Genomic DNA, 19,160 nt, shown 5'->3' on the forward strand with positions numbered 1-19,160 from the left:
GTGACTGCTTGTAATTATGTTGAATTAAGTGTTATCTAGTATTAATCAGGTTCTATATTGTGAGTTGTGAATCCTGGATCTGATATAACGCAACTAGTCACATTATCGTATAATATATTATCGTAGTATACCTATGAGAGGGGGAAATATTTTGAACTATCGGTTATATTAGTTACGACAATCACGCGGACTCCAACCAGGTAGTCTCCGTATTGTTAACAAAACTCATTCCACTTGTTAATCATTTAATAGACTGGAGCTATATTTTGATTTACCCATCACTGCCTTTCTCTCAACCTATTCCTATATCAGACAGTATCATTCGTCAATATAGGTGGTAATTATGCATACGTAAAACGTTCCAACCACCTCAGTTGATGAAGATTTAGTACCTTAGCCTTACATAGCATCCTATTCCTAACCTAGGTATTGAATACTCATTGGTCCCTAAATACACGAACAATATGTCGAAGATACCTTTAGTCGAATACTGGCAACCTACGAATATCCTATATTCTTAATGGTTGTATTTCACACCCATAATGTAGGACGGAGAAAACCCTTTGGTTGGAAGATGGATATTTCGCCTACTCCACAAGTGACACAATTTAGCAAAAAGCAATCAAGCCTTCTGAATCCGTGCCGATATTCTTTCAGATACAAGACAATCAGGAATGATTAGACTCCCGAGATAAGTGAAGCGGTCGATACTCTTAATTGGTTCACTTCCGACAATCAGTTCAAGTATTGACATATGCCAGTCCTAAAACAATATTTTCCATTTGGACGAAAATAATCGCATCAAAAACATACTTGTATTGTTGGATAAAGTGGATATAAGACGTTATGTTTTTTCACCAAACAGATCTACACCAGAAATTTATGTTTGATAAAAACAGTATACCACTACTGACTACACAGAATAAGCTAGCTGTGTGATCTGTTAATTTGTAATCGCCAAATGCTTTTTAGCCAACTGTCAATAATTCTTTTAGATCAATTTCCTTTTTCACTTAAGAAGCCAATAACAATGTACAATTTCAAAAATGACATAGTTATATAATGGAAAATGTTTATATTGAATGTTACTAATGAAAAAGAAAGGACTCACCAGCTTAGCATTATAATTAGCATCAATACACGACTCATTTGAAATTCTTAATATTTTAACAACTGGTTGTAATACAGGGATTGTTCCCCATTCTAATTTTGTTTGATCAACATGTAACACTGGACCTTCTCCCATACATTTTACAGGTATTTTCTGTATTTTAATAAAGAAAATAAAACAGTGAAAATATTTTATAAACTATTTAATTAGGTAGTTTATAGAGGTAAGTTGAACTTGGAAATAGTAATTGTCACAAACTGATTGATAGATTTCAATCATTTCATCAAGAAGGCGAATTGTCACTGATAGTACTAGATAATAGTTGAATTATGTCGTAAACTAACAAAACCTGAAAATGTAAACTACAGGGTACTAATTAAATAGGCATCACAGGTCCTAGATTCGAGCCCTGGTAAGGTTATGAGTATACAATAGTTAGGAGTGGCCAACGAATTTGAATAAAATAAAAACAAGACTTGAGGCAGAATAATATGAATTCATTATACTGTAAGCAATTGATAAGGAATCACTAAATCTAATGAAATCACATTGTTCTTCATCAATTGTTATGCTAACTTTGTTAGAATTTAAACTTGGTTGAATTTTAGTAATTCACTAACACTAATAATAGTCCGTGATATAAGTCATCTTTAAACATTGTAAGTTGGCTAACTGGTGATAAACGATCATACTGATAAGTTATAATATTATGTAAGTACTAGTGTATTGTGGGTTACTTCTATCCACATAATTAGTATATAACGGTGGTCAGACATAGAATGTAATTCAGTAGAAGATCGATAAGAAAAGAACGGGAACGGAATGCAATTGGTATGAAAATGTATGAACAGTGAAATCTGAGACAATGGACTGATGGACAAAAATCAACAAAGGGATCACCCTACCGTACATACAAGGAATATCAGAAACTGCAACGAGACTGCTGAAAACCTTCGGGACAGGTGTGGCACACAAACCAACAAAATCACTACAACCAGTCTTATGCAAACCAAAAGATGAAATAACAAAGGAAAACAAATCAAACATTATCTACAAAATAAATTGTACCAACTGCGACAAACACTACATCGGACAAGGCGGACGTCCCCTCCACCTACGCCTACATGAACATCAATTAGCAGTCAAACGCCATGATATCTCTTCACTTATTTCAATACACGTGGATAATTACGGACACTCATTCCGGAATCAGTGAAGAAACACAACAGGAAATAAGGCAAACTATAGTACCGATAACTCAACAGGTGAAAGAAAACAACCAACTGACTCCACAAGAACAAAAGGCCTTGAAAGAACTCAGAAATAGAAAGGATATTTTCATAATACCAGCGGACAAAGGACGCACCACAGTAATCATGGACAAAGAAGAATACGTCAACAAAGCCGAAGAACTACTCGAAGATAAGAGCACATACAAACTGATGGACACAAATCCCGTCAAAAAATTAGACAACCAAATCTCAAAGACTTTAAACAAGCTAGTCAAAGCAGGAGAAATAACAAAACAAGACCAATGGAGAATGAAATCCAGTGGACACAGTACTCCCTCGACTCTACGGCAGGCCCAAAATACACAAACCGAACATTCCACTACGTCCAATAGTAGCACTCCCCGGAACGCCAACGTGCAATTTGTCAAAAGAAATTTCACGAATACTGAGACATCTAGTAGATTCAGCCAAACACTCCATCAAATCCCCAACACAATTCTTGGACCAAATTAGGGACATTCAAATCAACAACGACGAACTCATGATATCCTTCGACGTAACAGCACTGTTCACCTCAATTGAACCACAGTTAGCAAAAGAAACTATATCCCTGCTACTCAACAATGACACAAATCTCACCAAATACACGACGCTTCAAATTCAAAGTCTACTGGAACTCATCGATTTATGCCTAACAACATATTTTCAATTCAACAACAAAATCTACAAACAAACAAAAGGGACACCAATGGGATCACCAATATCAGGACTGATCGCAGAGGCAGTGATGCAAAGACTAGAAGCCACGATATTACCAGTGATCAAGCCAAAAATTTGGATTCGCTACGTAGACGACACCTTCGTCATCGTCAAAAAGGATGAACTGGAAAACACATACAAACTGATCAACAACGTTTTCAATGACATCAAGTTCACAATGGAACAGGAGTCAAACAACCAACTAGCATTCTTGGATATATTGATCACTAGAACTGATACAGGAAAACTGGAAACTCAAGTATATAGGAAACCAACCCATACAGATGAAATTCTCAACTACAACAGGAACAACCCAAGGGTTCACAAAATCAACTGCGTACATACATTGTTCAAGAGGGCGAGGACACACTGCAGCACACTGGCAGCACGAAGAAATGAAGAGAAACACCTGAAGGACATATTTCAAAAGAACGGCTACCCAATCAACTTCATCAAAAAGCACCAACAGCACACAGCATCAGAACCCAAGTCAAGCACAAAAATCAACAAAAGGATCACCCTACCGTACATACAAGGAATATCAGAAACTGCAACGAGACTGCTGAAAACCTTCGGGACAGGTGTGGCACACAAACCAACAAAATCACTACAACCAGTCTTATGCAAACCAAAAGATGAAATAACAAAGGAAAACAAATCAAACATTATCTACAAAATAAATTGTACCAACTGCGACAAACACTACATCGGACAAAGCGGACGTCCCCTCCACCTACGCCTACATGAACATCAATTAGCAGTCAAACGCCATGATATCTCTTCACTTATTTCAATACACGTGGATAACTACGGACACTCATTCGATTGGGAAAATGTAGAAATCTTAGACAGAGGAAACTCCAAAAACACCAGAGAATTTCTAGAAGCCTGGCACTCAGGTCAATCAGCAATCAACAAACATATTGAAATCAATCCAATTTATCAACCAATCAGGAAAATCATGCATAAATATCGGAACAAAAATCAAACCAAAGGGAGACACAACCAAAACAAAGAAGTAAACAATGATAAATTTAGGGTCAACAAGAACCAATCAACATCGAGGTGCACAGAACAAGCTGTGAAACACATATGGAGAAATTCGAACACTTCACTTCTATCTGAAGTTTGTGCTGATGATGTCGTTCAGAAGAACGATGAAAGCTCCACGACCAAACCATCCAGCTCAAAGAACAAAACTCCATCAAAAACAATGGACTGATATATGCAAAAGGAACAGTCAGGTTTGAAACGATGGATTGATATTTTGCAAATTAACTATTTACTATGTGGTTCTCAGAGTTTAGTGAGATGCTCTGTAATTTTGTGTCGTCTACATTCGAGTTCTTGTTCACTACACTAGTACATTGGATCGCTTTTATTATCAGAATAACAATTGTAAATGAAGAAGGTGCGAAATCCCCTAATTCTTTTTTGGCAATTGAACTTAATTTACTCGATCTATTATCCAAATAATAATCTTATTTACAACACAAATAGTTGTGCTTATTTGGCATTTCGTGATTTGTAGTTGGGTCAACTGATCCTACATCCATATCTCTGTGCCATTCATATTGAAAAATTTAATGTCATAAGGAATTGAAAGAATTCCTATAGTCTACAACAGGATTGATATTTATACATTACTTGTTTAACTTCTTGACTCCTTTAGGGATGTTTGTCAAAAGTATATATATATATACATATATATATATATAACGTCAAAACATGGTGTATGCGATTTCAGGTCACTTAGACCGACGGGTGTTACAACACATAGTTTCTGAGTTCGATACTGATACATAAACTACCTATACCGAAGCCCTAAACCGTCTACCGTGTGTGAAGTCTAAGAGTGAAGAAGGAAGTTTATTGGGTTAAACCAAATCTCATGGATAAGCACTAATTTACATATATATTTATATCTACTTTTTTGAAGACGAAAATGTTCCTTGACCAATAGCATAAAATTATCAGTTAAGAGGTTTTCGAATGGAACATTGTGGTCTTTTCATAATAGTAGTATATTGATTAATTTTAAAGACACTTACCAATGGGTTCTCATTGATGCCACAAATTTTGAAACATAATTCACTTGTAATTGATCCTAATACTTTTGCTTTAAATGTTATTGACAGTTTAACAGAATTTAATCCATTAATAAATCCCTGTAAGGAAATGTTATATAATATAGAAATTACATCCATATACATGTAAGCTAAAACCCTAATGCATATTCTACATCAAACTTGTACAAATTATGAGTATTTCAGGTGATAATTAGTTTTTCAGCATCAAGAGGGTGAAGTTATAATTTGCTAGTTAAAGTATTGAATTGATTACCAAGCGTCGTTCAACCTACTTCAGTTTGGCCAGCCAATTAGGCTCATTATCCTCTAAATAAATTGTGAAACTCAAAGATGAGCATATAAATCTGTACTTGATGGATAAGCTATGTAACATTCATAACAATATTTTGAGCGTTTTCTTTTTAATGGATTTTGAAATCTCAGTTTGAATCATTTAGGTTTAGATTAACCAACTACCTGAAGAACTACAGGTTATAAGTGTTCACAAAAAATGGTTACCTAGCATTATCATAAGTTTTAAATATAGGTGGAAATAGCTGATCTATCCAGGTAAACCAAGCACGTTTCATGACCCTAGTGAAAGCTATAATAATTACAATAGTAAAGAAAATAGTTTTTAATATATCCAGTTTTGAATTTACGGTATTTCTAGTCGCATTTACCTTACCTGGTTTTAGAAGTAGGTCTGTTTAAAGTATATGTACATAAGCCAGTTAAATATTTATAATCGATCATAGTTTTTTTTAGATGAATGGAAATAGTTTGAATCTATAAACGTGGCAACAGTTCTTGAAGTCACTAACTTCTTTTCTGAGCCATGTTGGTATATGCAGACTACTTGGTCGGGGTCCACGCGACTATTGTAACTAATGGTTGAAGACTCTGGGTGACATGGCTCAGAATCGATGACAGTGGCGTCGGTGTATACACTCTCTGTCTTCCTTTAAACCGTGAGATTAAAACTGTTTTATATCTTCTTGTCTATGAACTAATTCTTTCTCCCCTTATTATATCCTTATTATGCAATCTTTCTTTTATATATTACTACCATTGAACTGACTACTACAAATTTGATGTTCATCTTGTTGTGTTAATGAGGAAAGGCAACTTGGACCGATACATATATGTGCCTAGTCCTACGTTGTAGCTGATTGATTGGATCTAAAAAATGAACACAAGGTAGCTTCGTACAAATTTCTAATGCTCACAAAAGCATACAGTGATAAATTCAGTAATAATTGAAAAAAATAGTACAAATAACAAGATAAAAAAGTAATAACAGAAGGGGTTTTGTGGAGATCTTAGAAATTTCAATAGTTGAAATCATGAGTCGATTAAAGCTAGACCACCATGGAAAACCCGGAAGCACTGGGTTCGAATCCCGCGAGGTGGGGTCGTAGATACGCACCGCTGAGAAGTCCCATACTGGGACGAAACGGCCGTCCAGTACTTCCAGGTTTGCCATGGTGATCTAGCTTCAATCGACTCATGATTTCAACTGTTGAAAAAGTTATAAGGAGATTCTATTAACCAATTAATTCTCAAACGTTAATCTTATATCAAGAGATCTGATCAATTAGGAGTTGTTGATTATTTCCAACTCTGACAACAGACACGTTTAATATCTTGATGAATTAATCAGTCATCAGAAATTTAATTAATTTTTTTTATGAAATAAATCCTATCAATCACATTTTAGAACAAATGAAATAAAATGAATTATGAACAGCTATGTAAAATGGCTAACTCCGCCTAGAGCCCCTTTGAGGATGCTGCCTGTTTCAAGCCCGGATAAAGGAGGAGGGTTGAACATGGAGTTAACGACCCCATCCCTTAGAAAACTAACTCGCTAAAAAAAACTCTAGCCAGAAAAAATAATTCAAACCATTTAAACTCTGCTCTAGTAGATACAAGGTCTTCGCTTAGAAGAGTTATAACGCCTCATGATGAAAGCCGAGTTCCTTCGGAAGTCATGAGGCTGATGCCCCTTCTGACAACCAGAGCAACAATTAATTTAGGTAACTAGAATGCTCGTACAGTGTGAGAGACAGGGAGGGTCATCCAAATTGCTGCATATTAAATGTCTAGTAACTGCATAATATAACATTAAAATATGAAATTACTGATTCCTTAGATGAGCCCTTTACAGAAGTTTAGAATTTGAACTGTGTGTCACGTCCTATGTTGTATATGACTAATTAACTATAGGAATTTTTCTTTGACTACTTAAACTGTAAGATATCCTCTGTTAAAGATTTTAGGAGACTTTATATAAAACCAATTACTGTGATATAATTATATCGATTTTAAATATTATATTACTTTGAATTTACATTCACTCTACTTTCCCTAACTCCGCCTGTAGCTCTTCTAGAGATACTGCCGGTCCCAAGCCCGGGTAAAGGAGGAGGGTTGGGTATAGGGTTAGCGACCCCATCCTGTATAAAACTAACTCGCTAAAAAAAAACTCTAGCCAGAAAAAAATAATTCAAACCAAATGATGGTGAGCGGCCTATGCTCCTTCACGAGGAGTAACAGGCGTAAGTAAGTAAGTAAGCTACTCTCCCTACTCTTATGATTATTTTTCATCTTTATTCTTTATTCCATAGTAATATCTTAATGATGACTAGTATTGGAATTCAGAACTCTTATATTTTGGTCCTATTTCAAAACAGTTTAATTAAATAATAAAAAATGTTGTAGTTCAGATTGAATACATGAAAAACATAATCAAACAATAATTGCAATAGTATATAATAAACAAATAAAGATATTCTACCTCTGGATTATTTATTGAATATTGTAACTTGGATTCTTTACTAGAATCGTTTTCTTGATTTGTAGTAGTTTGTAGTTTTATAGTTTTTACTTTTTCTACTGTTGCTAATTGTTCAACAAACTGATAACTAGCTGGTTCGATTGATTGATTTGTTAATGTTATTTCAATGGTATAGGGATAATTAATAAAACATCTTTTCAAATTTATCAATTCCGGTGTTACAATTATATCTGGACGGATAGCCCTGTGTGAAAAAGTCAGATTACACTTGATATTTCTAATAATACAGGTAACAATAACTATATATATATATATATATATATATATATATATCCTCATTTTCGAAGATTTTCGGCACAGATTAGATTCTGCTAGATATCTTTCCAATCCCAAAACACAAAAGACATAAGATAATAAAGCACACCGACAGTCCCGCAAAGGAACAAATGTGTTTCTTTCATGACTCATACAAACATGTTAACTGAAGTTCACAGCAGCGGTACTTAATCGTTCACATTACCAATTTTAGTCAACTAGTGATATTAAACAACCATCATCCATTATCATCGATATTAAGTTTCTCACGGTCGACATAACCAAACTGAAAAATCTCCGAAAAACTTTCATCATATTACATATATACTATGAAATGCAAACGGAATATTTGATATCAATCCGTGAAATGTCTGAATAGTTTTTAGTCAAATAAATACAACAGCCAATGCAAAGTCAGTCAGTCACAACGTAGAACCTCGTACGTACGTACATCAGTTGCATTTACCATACCACATTAGCACACAGATACAATTGTCAATTCAAATTCCATAGTGGTAGAGGTGGTAAGAGTACAAGCAGTAATCGGAAAGATTAGGGTTTGAAAATGTTATTCAAGGAGTATAATCCAGTGAAATAAACTTGGAAAGATAAAAAAAGGGGAGATGAAGAATTCAGAAGATTAGAATTTAGAACACAAAGAGTGGATGCACCTGCGCGATTGCAAACGATTCATGTAGTAACATTATCTTCCCATTTGAAACTGCACAAGAGCATTTTATGGATGCCGTAATTATTAAGTTCAGCGTTGTGGCGTTTCATGGATATTGATGACTATATTTGATAATGAAACAACAGAATAACGATTTTCAGTTATTTAAATGGTGAATTTTGTTATTTATTGCCTGTTTTTTTTTAATGAACAGAATTGAAATTCCCCCAAAATAAAACCGGATTTATTACAGATTAACCTTGAATAGTTTCTTTTTCGTGAACAACTACTCTAAGCGACTTAACATTGAGACACGCGTTTTCTAAAGTTATGTACCATAAATGTTGATAATCTCCTGTCATGTATATGTAAAATTTTAAGGAAATTAAGTTTCTCGTTTTATAGTCAGATACCTTACTACTATTTTAGGCTGTAATTGATCTCCTGTTGAATTGAAGTGTCGGAACTCACTGATAACAAGGTTTGAAAGGCAGGAAAACACAATTCACTACATTCTTTTTTTCTCTCCAGATTTCATCTAACAGACTAACACCATCCGGATAAAACTGTTACATCCTGATAAAAATAATGAATGGTAACTTTTGGGATTCATTTATGAACCAACACCATATGTATATTTTTGTCGTGTAATTGTTATGTAGCTAAACTGTTCATATTCATGTCCCTCTTATTATGAGTTTTATTTTGACCTATGAACTAATATTATACGATTTACCATTCTTGAATTATTCCCTGTCTATTAATTACATTCTCCCTCATTCACAGTCACTTTTGGCTAAATCTTGTACAAATGTTCTTTCCTATTTTATATTACGGTGTGGTCTGTTTGATTGGTATATAGACCCAGTATGTTTGAAATAAATGGTTCATATTTCAGAGGCTGTGAATGGTGCTCTGGACTTAGCAGGAAGGGTTAGGCAGAAAGCATGACCGATAAGGAGTCTAGATTGCTCGCATGTGCTTTATGCGTCACTGATTCGACCGATAATTTGCTGCTTTCTGATTGGCGGCATCGTTGCGTTATCCAATATACAAGGCATATAGGTTCACAAGTTATAACAAAAACATAATTAAAAAGGTAGACAAACTTCAATATTTTAAATATATTCTTTTTCAAAGCATTTCCAATTAGTAGAATAACTTACTCAGTAGATACTGGTAACCAATGTGCTTTTTTCCCAACATTTATAACATCAACAATTAATTTATACTTTTTTAAACCTAAATATTTTGGACTAAATCTTATGGATATATTTATTGAACTCATTGGAAGTAGATTTCCATAGTTTGGAGTAATTTGAAATATTGCATTATCAAATGATTTATGTAAATTTGAATGATGATTTGAAATAACATTCAATTGTTCATCTTGTTCATTGTTATTATCACCATCCATATCATCATTATCATTATCATCATCATCATCATCATCATCATCAATGATACGAAGAATAAAATCCATTGGTATAAATGAAGTATTATGCAACGTTATAATTTTCTCTTTTGAAAATCCTTTTAGAATAATTACATGAAAAACAATAAAATATGCAGTATAATATTTATAAACGTCGGTCGTAAAACAGTTCATATCATACATACAGTTAGTTTAAGTAATTACATGCTAAAACTTAAAATATTTTGACACTGGTATTCTTCGCTAACTGAAGTCAATCAGAGAATGAGGCAAAGTCAGAGAATAGAAAGTTGTCCGTTTTTAAATCCTTCAATAATTGGTACCCAAGATTCTACATGGGATCAAACCCAGAATATACGGATAACTTATCAAATTCTAACATACTATAAAGTACAAACTCTCTTATTTTTAGATTAAACTATGATTACTTGATTAAGCTGTTTTAGTATTTGTAGTAAAAAGTTCTCTGTAATACATCTATTCCTTCCAGGACTATCTATTTTGAATCTTTTCTGTCCCGGCCGTAGCCACTACCTCTATGTGGTGGTCTAGCTCGCCTACCATGATGACCAAACTGAGCTATATTGACTGGAACACTTTTTTTGCTTTAGGTCCTACCATTCCAGGTGGGTGGATCTTAGAAAAACAGGACTGAAAGCAATAAACTTAAGGTAAAACGGTTAAGTCGTAGTCATGACTGCACTGAAGTCTTCCGGTAATAAAGTGTTTCACCTGGACAACCAGCGTTAGAGCGACCCTTCTTTCTTGCACTAGAAGAAAACTTTTAGGAAGTTAATACTTTAAGCATTCCGCATTTTACTCCACTACACGGATTTTCATCACCATTGATAACTCCTTTGAACTATGGAACTAATACATTAAGAAATACTCGTAGAAAGACCGTTTACGACCAGCCCCAAGAGTTGTTCCATTGGCCCTGTGGTCATGCTTCCACGTTACCAAGACCACTATAAACTCAAATTATTTTCCAGATAACTTAATAAGAAATGGTCTTCCACGGTATGAACGATAGGGAAGTGATAACCACACATACACCTATAACAGCACTAACTGGCTGACTTGATCTTTCTTATACAACATTTGGCAATCAGAATCTAATTATTCCCAAACATAATCCTTCAATAACGCGTAACTTTCAATTATTGATTTTTCAAGTTATAATCCATTTAGAATGTTGCTACTACTACTACATATGTCATAACACCTTTCAATTTATACATTTTTTTCAATTATTTTAATTGTGTATTTGCCGTCATTGTATTTAACTACTCACAAATTGTTCTGATTTATTAGTGTTTATCAGTGTACAACTTAAAGTGTATTTAAATTTAAACAAAAATATTCAATTAAGTAGTTCATTTTCTACATGTCAATTATTTGAGCTACTTCGGCAGACTTTTTTTACTCGATCAATCATAATTAACTAATTTTGTTGTTTACATTGCCTGGAAATATTTCCCTATATACATTTACATCATATGCTCAGCTGTAGATAAACGTTTCGTACTTTCATATTACTGCACTACTAGAAAGAGAAGTTAGTATATTGATTATGATTCGTGGTCACTTTAAAATATTCTTCGAAATTGCATCATGAGGCTTTGCTTGGGGTAAACAAAAATTATTAAACCATGTCACTCATAAAATCAATATGCTAAACTCTTATAGGCGGTATAGTCTACGTTAAATAGTCCCTAATGTAATAGCAATCAATATAACATTGATTACTGAAAATAAACCACAAAGTAAATCGAAAGTATAATCACATACTACTCAAAGTAATATAAATCATTTTTATGTAAAAATCGTATTTAAATAATCTGTAAATTCACTTGGTGTTGTTTTACTTGTATCTTCTCATTGTTATTTAGGACTGTAATTGATCAGTCTCTTGTCGGCATATATACATCCTGTGCAGATTGCCTCGATATAGCCTTAAGTCACAAGCTTTTTAAGCAGAGATGGATAATGGCTAGCAGTGGAATCCAGGACGCACGTTTCGTCCCATTTGGGACACGTTAGCTGGGTGGGAAGATACAAGTAAAACAACACCAAGTGAATCTAAGCTTCACTCCGTTGCACAAGCAGGTGGCTATAAGGACTCGTTAGCTAAGTGGATAACACGATGGTGTTTGAAGTGAACGGTACTGGGTTTGAGTCCCAGAGTGCAGGTGCATCCGTTGACGAGTCACAAGTAGGAGGAACTGCGCGTCCTGGATTCCACTGCTAGCCACTGTCAGTTTTTCATTAAGTAATCTGTTATTGAAATCTAGATAATTTTAAAGTTTCTTCTTGAAATTTGACTAGAATTTCGTAAGGTAGAATCGAGTACAATAAATTGTTATTTCAATAAAGTTTTACATTGAATATATTTTGTATTCTCAGAGCCCAATTTCTACCAGACTACTAGTTTACATCTTAACCAATATTCATATAAATTAACACTGATCTTTAATATTCAATTAACAAAAATAAAAATGTGAATCAATATATCATAATTATCGATTTACCATAAGAAACTTGATCAAATTCCACTGATGGAACATCAAAATGAAATGTTGGTCCAACCACAGTACCACTATAAATTAAATTAAAGAATAATAGAACTTCTGTATTATATAGAAATAGTTACACAATATGGATATTTGAAAACACAACATTGATATTCTGAAGAAAAATTAAGATCCAATGACAGTTATTAACAATGATTGACTTAGCAAAACTTTAAATTGTACTTCAATAATGAATGTTCTAAAGTAGACAACTCTATGAATTCAGTTAAATAACGTAAATCATTTGTTAATATTTTTATACTCTATTACTTTAAAAAAATATTTCCAGACACTAAGTATTCTGAGACATTCTTCAACCTTCCTCGTGATAGCAAATAATAGAGAGTAAAATATTAAACTATGTTTATGCCTTAAAACGGAATAATGTAGTTGTTATTTTTGTTATAACTTGTGAACCTGTGTCCCATGTTAATGTATAACTTAACGATAGCGCCAATTAGAGAACAGTGAATTATCGATCGGACTAATGACGCGTAAAACCTGTACGAGCAGTCTAGAGTCATTATCGGTCATGCTTTCTGCCTAACCCTTCCTGCTAAGTCCAGAACACCATTCACAGCCTCTGAAATATGAACCATTTATTTCAAACATACTGGGTCTATATACCAATCAAACAGACCACACCGTAATATAAAATAGGAAAGAACATTTGTACAAGATTTAGCCAAAAGTGACTGTGAATGAGGGAGAATGTAATTAATAGACAGGGAATAATTCAAGAATGGTAAATCGTATAATATTAGTTCATAGGTTAAAATAAAGCTTATGATAAGAGGAACACGAATATGAACAAATTAGTTATTTAGCAATTATGTGATAAAAATATGCATATGGTGTTGGTTCATAAATGCTTCCCAAAAGTTACCATTCATTATGCTTATCGGGACATAACAATTTTCACTTCATCCAGTACCTATTTGCACTATTTAATTGAACTACTGCGTGTTTATTCATATCGTCTAAAGGAATAATATCAATTGTTAGGCTTTTGTATACTTGCATCAATCGGTCACTGAATAGTAAATAATATCATGTTCTCTATTCTGTAGTTCTAGTCGAATTCTACCTATCAAATTGACGTACGGACAATAATCTATATGATTTGATATCATATAACATCTCATTTAATGTTAAATGGTTGAATCTAACCAAGAAGAAATCCTGTTTAGAGGTTGAATGTGTAATCAGAGTCCAGTAAATAGCTCAATATTTACACTACGCACTCTGAAAAAGGATGGAAAGTGTTGGAATTTCAAAAGAAACATCAAATTATTCTCTGTTCCGTATCTCTTATGCTGATTAGTGCTACGTAGCACGAAGTAAGCACTCAGGATTTCCTGGTAATTCTATTTAAAACTTAGCACATTGAATAAATCATGGTGACACATTTTTGTCTTCATATTTTCTTTATCCCTTTAACAAATTTCTTTTAAAATTATATTTGTATTCTTGTTTAGTTTTATTACTGGTCTAAATATACTCTTAATTTCCAATCAAATCCAGAATTCTTTTGAGTGTCACTTGGGAGTAAATAGTTGGTCTCTGGTGAAACATCCCGTTAAACACATTATTTATAGGCCTAAATACTTCATGGTCATTAATTATGCGGAAACATTAAAAATTAGTGAACGTTATCCTTATATATTTCACAAAGATTATCCCATATTTAGGCTATGCTTACTAAGCTGGATTATTTACGGATACTAATGAAACCACATAGATTAAATTCTTTTATAAAAGCCGTTTGATTAGCCAATCCAATTGAAATAGTGATTTTTTTTTATAGTTCTTCTTGTGCTTGATAATGACACCTCTATAAAGAAAATTAAATAGTGACTAGCAGTGAAATCTAGGATGTAGGTTTCGTTTTATTTGGAAATAGTCACCTGGATGTACCAGAATCTCAATGTTGATATTTCAATCCTGATGCGAACCCATTATCTTTAATTTCAAACCAATAACTCGTTACCCACTGAGCTACCGATTTCAAATAGCCACTAGCTTATAGAATGAGAAAGAATTCTTCACTTAGAGATGCTTGGCTTGACATAAGCATCAATACAACCATCTCAAAATATACACATGCCTAAAGAAACTTATCAATCTCAACCCTTAATATCAACAACAGGATCAATATCAATACCATTTTCTTACCTAAATGTAATCTCTTCAAAATTAGATGATCCATCAAAAGCAAATTGAAATATTTCATTAAATTCTCCAAGTAAATCATTACAATTAAATTCAATTTGTATTACTTGATAACCACCAGGACAAATTAATCCTTCATCAGGTATAAGATGAAAATATTTACCAAATTTAGTTATATTTTGACTATTCTCATCTCCTTCAGTGTTATTTTTACAATGAATTGAAAACATTGTTTCAATTAATCCAGTATTAGATATAACCAATTCATATTTATGCTTTGAACCAATAAATATCTTTCCCATATTTAAATATTTATATGAGAATTTAATTTTTGGTCCTAAACCTTCACCATGAATTGATAGAATTAAACGTTTTTGTACACCTTCAACATCACAATAAAATAGATCTTCATATAAATTAGCTTTTTCTGGATTAAAATGTACAATAAATTCATATGTTGTATATGGTTGAATACGTCCTTCAATTGGTTCAATATTGAATGGAGAAGATTCCATTGTTTGAATATTTGTTGGATATGGCTTTATTAGATTAAATATTATTTTTTTAAAAATAAAAACAAAAATATATTAAAATTATTTCAGGGAAAAAGGAAGTTCAGAAAAAAAGATGCTTAATTTTTTATTATATGTTTCTGTTTGTCAAGTAATATCAAAGTCGGAATTTTCAATACAAACGTCAAGACAGTTCTACTGTATAGAGCTGAAACTTCCAGAACTACCACAACCATCATCAAGAAGGTACAAGTATTTATACATGGTTGTCTACGCAAGATACTCAACATCCATTGGCCGGATACCATCAGCAACAGCCTTTTGTGGGAGAGAACAAACCAACTTCCAGCTGAAGAAGAAATTAGGAAAAGACGATGGAAATGGATAGGACATACATTACGCAAATCATCAAACTGCATCACGAGGCAAACCCTGACTTGGAATCCTAAAGGGAAGTGAAAAAGAGGAAGGCCAAAGAACACATTACGTCAGGAAATAGAAGCAGATATGAAAAGGATGAATAACAACTGGAAAGAGCTGGGAAGGTTTGCCCAGAACAGGGTTAAATAGAGAGTGCTGGTGCCAACGCTCCTTCACGAGGAGCGACAGGCGTAAGTACTTCTTCGAATACTTTTTTTGAGCAATTCCCATGCCAAAACCAGGCATCTTAAAGCCGTTTAAAAGTATCATGTCATGAACAATGATGAGTAAATCGAATGAATTATAGTAGTTTAAGGTATGAGGTTTATCTTTAATGGTACTTTTACACCAATGCTACGCTTTATTTTTACCGCCCTTATCTTTATTCCAGTCTATCTCTGTATCAGTCATCAATGCATGTCGAAGTAGTCAGTGAATAGCAATATGTAATGCATGCCCCAACCATCTCTGTCGGCAAAGATTCACTACCTCGTCAATCAACTTGCCATCCTTAACTGATGTCATGAGCCTCATCTAAGCAACACTCACTCAACGGTTTCGAAATGTAGGAACAGTGCCTCAAAGACATATGTGTTTGAATGCCAGTGACGCACGAATATCCTCTATTTATAAGGGCCACTTTTCATAGACACTTAGCAGAATGGAGCACAGTGTTACGTAGTAAGATCATCCTTTGTTTGGCGGACGAATGTCTCACCTACTGATGACTACCAGAGCACTTATTAGATATTTCTACTGGTTGGTATTACTTCTACCTATCACGAGCAATCAATGTGTAGGTTGAGCAGACATTCAGTGACACTAGTTGTATTAAATCTGATGTAAATATCACTGGGTTGAACAGTAATATTACGACTAGGCATTTAGCCGATAGGCATACTGATACTGCAAGCTCTGGTAGTAGCTACTACGTAAATACTTTTTTTAGATACTTTAATCCAAAATAGCTGGCATAAACACTTAAACGATCAGTTTGTGATCAAATCTGTGGATTAAATTTTATTATGTCAGGCTTATGACCAGATGTCCGTAATACTGCTAAGTTTGTCTAATTATTCATTCCTTACAGTGAGCCAACGGAACGTAAACCACTTTTGCGTGATATACTTACTTTTTATTTGTATTTTCATGCATAGTGTATGGTAGGTAACGTTTAACAACTGTCAGGAATTGTTTTGAACTTTTATTTACTTGGTAACTAACCAGTTAGTGTTAGTCACAGTTCCTAAATTTAGCATTTTGCTTATCCTTGAGGTTGATGCTTTTGTAAGAAACCTATTCAGTACTAGTTGAAAAAAGACAGATGCAAGAAGCTTTTAGGATATTTTTAAAATTCTGAGATAGGAAGTCGAATTATGAGAAACAGTAAGTACAGATAGGCTTTCTGACTGGATTACACAAATAAAACTATAAATTCTAGCAAATGCCCAGTAAAATATACAGTAGGATTCTAGTATAACGAAAACAAATAAGATTATGACTACGATATGTTTGACGAGAACTTACTATTTGTTGATCAGAAAATTTCCTGACCCACGTAATCAACTTTTGCTTTAGTAAAGATTTAAAATCACAAGCGTTATTCAACGTTCCAACTAATAAGTCATTCACAAGTGACTCTTCTTCGCTATTTTCAAAAGGACTCCACTTAAAACTGATAACATCGGATGAGTCGTTTACAATGAAAGCTTTTGTTTGCGAATGTAATCCAATGAATGTTCCGTTCACTGACACTTTGTTATCTCTAAGATAAACCAACGATTCTCGTCCGTGACCGTGAAGATTAATCTGAAGTCTTTCTCCTTGTAAAATTGTTAAGTAAATGTAAATGAACTGATTTACCAGTATCATAAATGATGAACATACTCTTCGAGACTTCTCCTGTGTTTTCAGGAATGAATGAAACCTTTATCTCTTCTAGTGCACCAGATTCAATTTTCAAAGATATGGGTTCAACAAAGAACGGCCTAAAGTCAAAAATAAATACAACTTACTTCATGGTATCAAACTTTACAGAGGCCTGGCAGTTCCCAATGTTCCTCACGCCTATTAACTTTTTACTCATTACTTTCACTGGAACCTCATCAAAACAGATATCATCAGGCAATTCTAGAACCGCTCTTGGGCCAATGCAAAATACAGGAAGGGAGAACAGTTCTCTATCAGTCACACACATAAGGTCGTGTCGATAATCCTGGTTAGCATCAGGAGAGAAAACAATTGTGAAAGAAAGTGACAAACCAGCTGCCACTTTAGACCCTTGTGTACTCAAACATTTTATTTTAAAGTATGGAGTATCATTTTGAATCAAATGAGCTGTTCTTGAAACCTGGAAAACAGTTTACTATTGTATTATAACAAACCTTATCCATATTACGAAGTACTAACGGCAACTCATAAGATTTTCCAGGTTCATACCGTTGAAAAATAAGCTCAGAAGGAAATGGTTGAAAAAATGGACGATTGACAGGAAATGATGTCGTCTAAAGTAATCTACATAAACACATAATGGCACCTTTTGATCCCCAATCAAAGACATGTCATGCAGAGCCAACGTCTCAGGAATATGACTGTAAAATAATTGCTTGTACAATTCTTCTGAAGTCAAAGACATTTTGTAGGCAAAAAGTGATGGCGTGAGCTTTAAGAACGAAGTTTACAAAAATAACTATAAACGTACAGGTATATCTTCATTACGGTTTCTCAGTAAAACACCTCCCACAATGCTTCCTTTTTTCTCACATTTTTTATCCAGTATCCTTTGTGACGATAAATTATCGGGAAAGGTCCGGAAAAGGGATTCAACTGAAGACATTGAGGGAAGAGTTTTGAAAAGTTGTCAACTGTTGTTATGGTGCTTAGGACGAAAGGTCATCCAATATTCAATATACTTGTAGCAACCTTCTAAGTAATTTCAATGATTAAGATCATGAGTCAGTTGAAGCTAGACCGTCATGGAAAACCTGGGAGCACTGAACGGCCGTTTCGTCCTATTGTGGGACTCCTCAGTAATGCTCATTCACGACCCCGCCCCCTGCGAGATTGAAATTACTATAATATCCACAAAACCC

General features: G+C 33.9%; 1 protein-coding gene across 1 annotated transcript in view; it reads right to left on the minus strand.

The window, feature by feature from the left end:
- The window catches only part of MS3_00000392 (uncharacterized protein), a 28,241-nt gene extending 9,333 nt beyond the window's left edge, over positions 1-18,908 (minus strand). The window contains exons 1-12 of the mRNA XM_051208175.1: positions 18,770-18,908; positions 18,605-18,730; positions 18,453-18,572; positions 18,084-18,418; positions 17,932-18,056; positions 17,596-17,891; positions 15,140-15,675; positions 12,923-12,990; positions 10,123-10,489; positions 7,972-8,215; positions 5,154-5,270; positions 1,112-1,264 (exon numbers count right to left, since the gene is read on the minus strand). Of these exons, the coding sequence (XP_051066085.1) occupies positions 1,112-1,264; positions 5,154-5,270; positions 7,972-8,215; positions 10,123-10,489; positions 12,923-12,990; positions 15,140-15,675; positions 17,596-17,891; positions 17,932-18,056; positions 18,084-18,418; positions 18,453-18,572; positions 18,605-18,703 (2,460 nt within the window). The 5' untranslated portion in view covers positions 18,704-18,730; positions 18,770-18,908. The remainder of the gene's footprint in view (positions 1-1,111; positions 1,265-5,153; positions 5,271-7,971; positions 8,216-10,122; positions 10,490-12,922; positions 12,991-15,139; positions 15,676-17,595; positions 17,892-17,931; positions 18,057-18,083; positions 18,419-18,452; positions 18,573-18,604; positions 18,731-18,769) is intronic.
- Positions 18,909-19,160: the final 252 nt, after the last annotated feature.

This window comes from Schistosoma haematobium, chromosome 4 (genome assembly GCF_000699445.3).
Source record: "Schistosoma haematobium chromosome 4, whole genome shotgun sequence".
Lineage (NCBI taxonomy): Eukaryota > Metazoa > Platyhelminthes > Trematoda > Strigeidida > Schistosomatidae > Schistosoma > Schistosoma haematobium.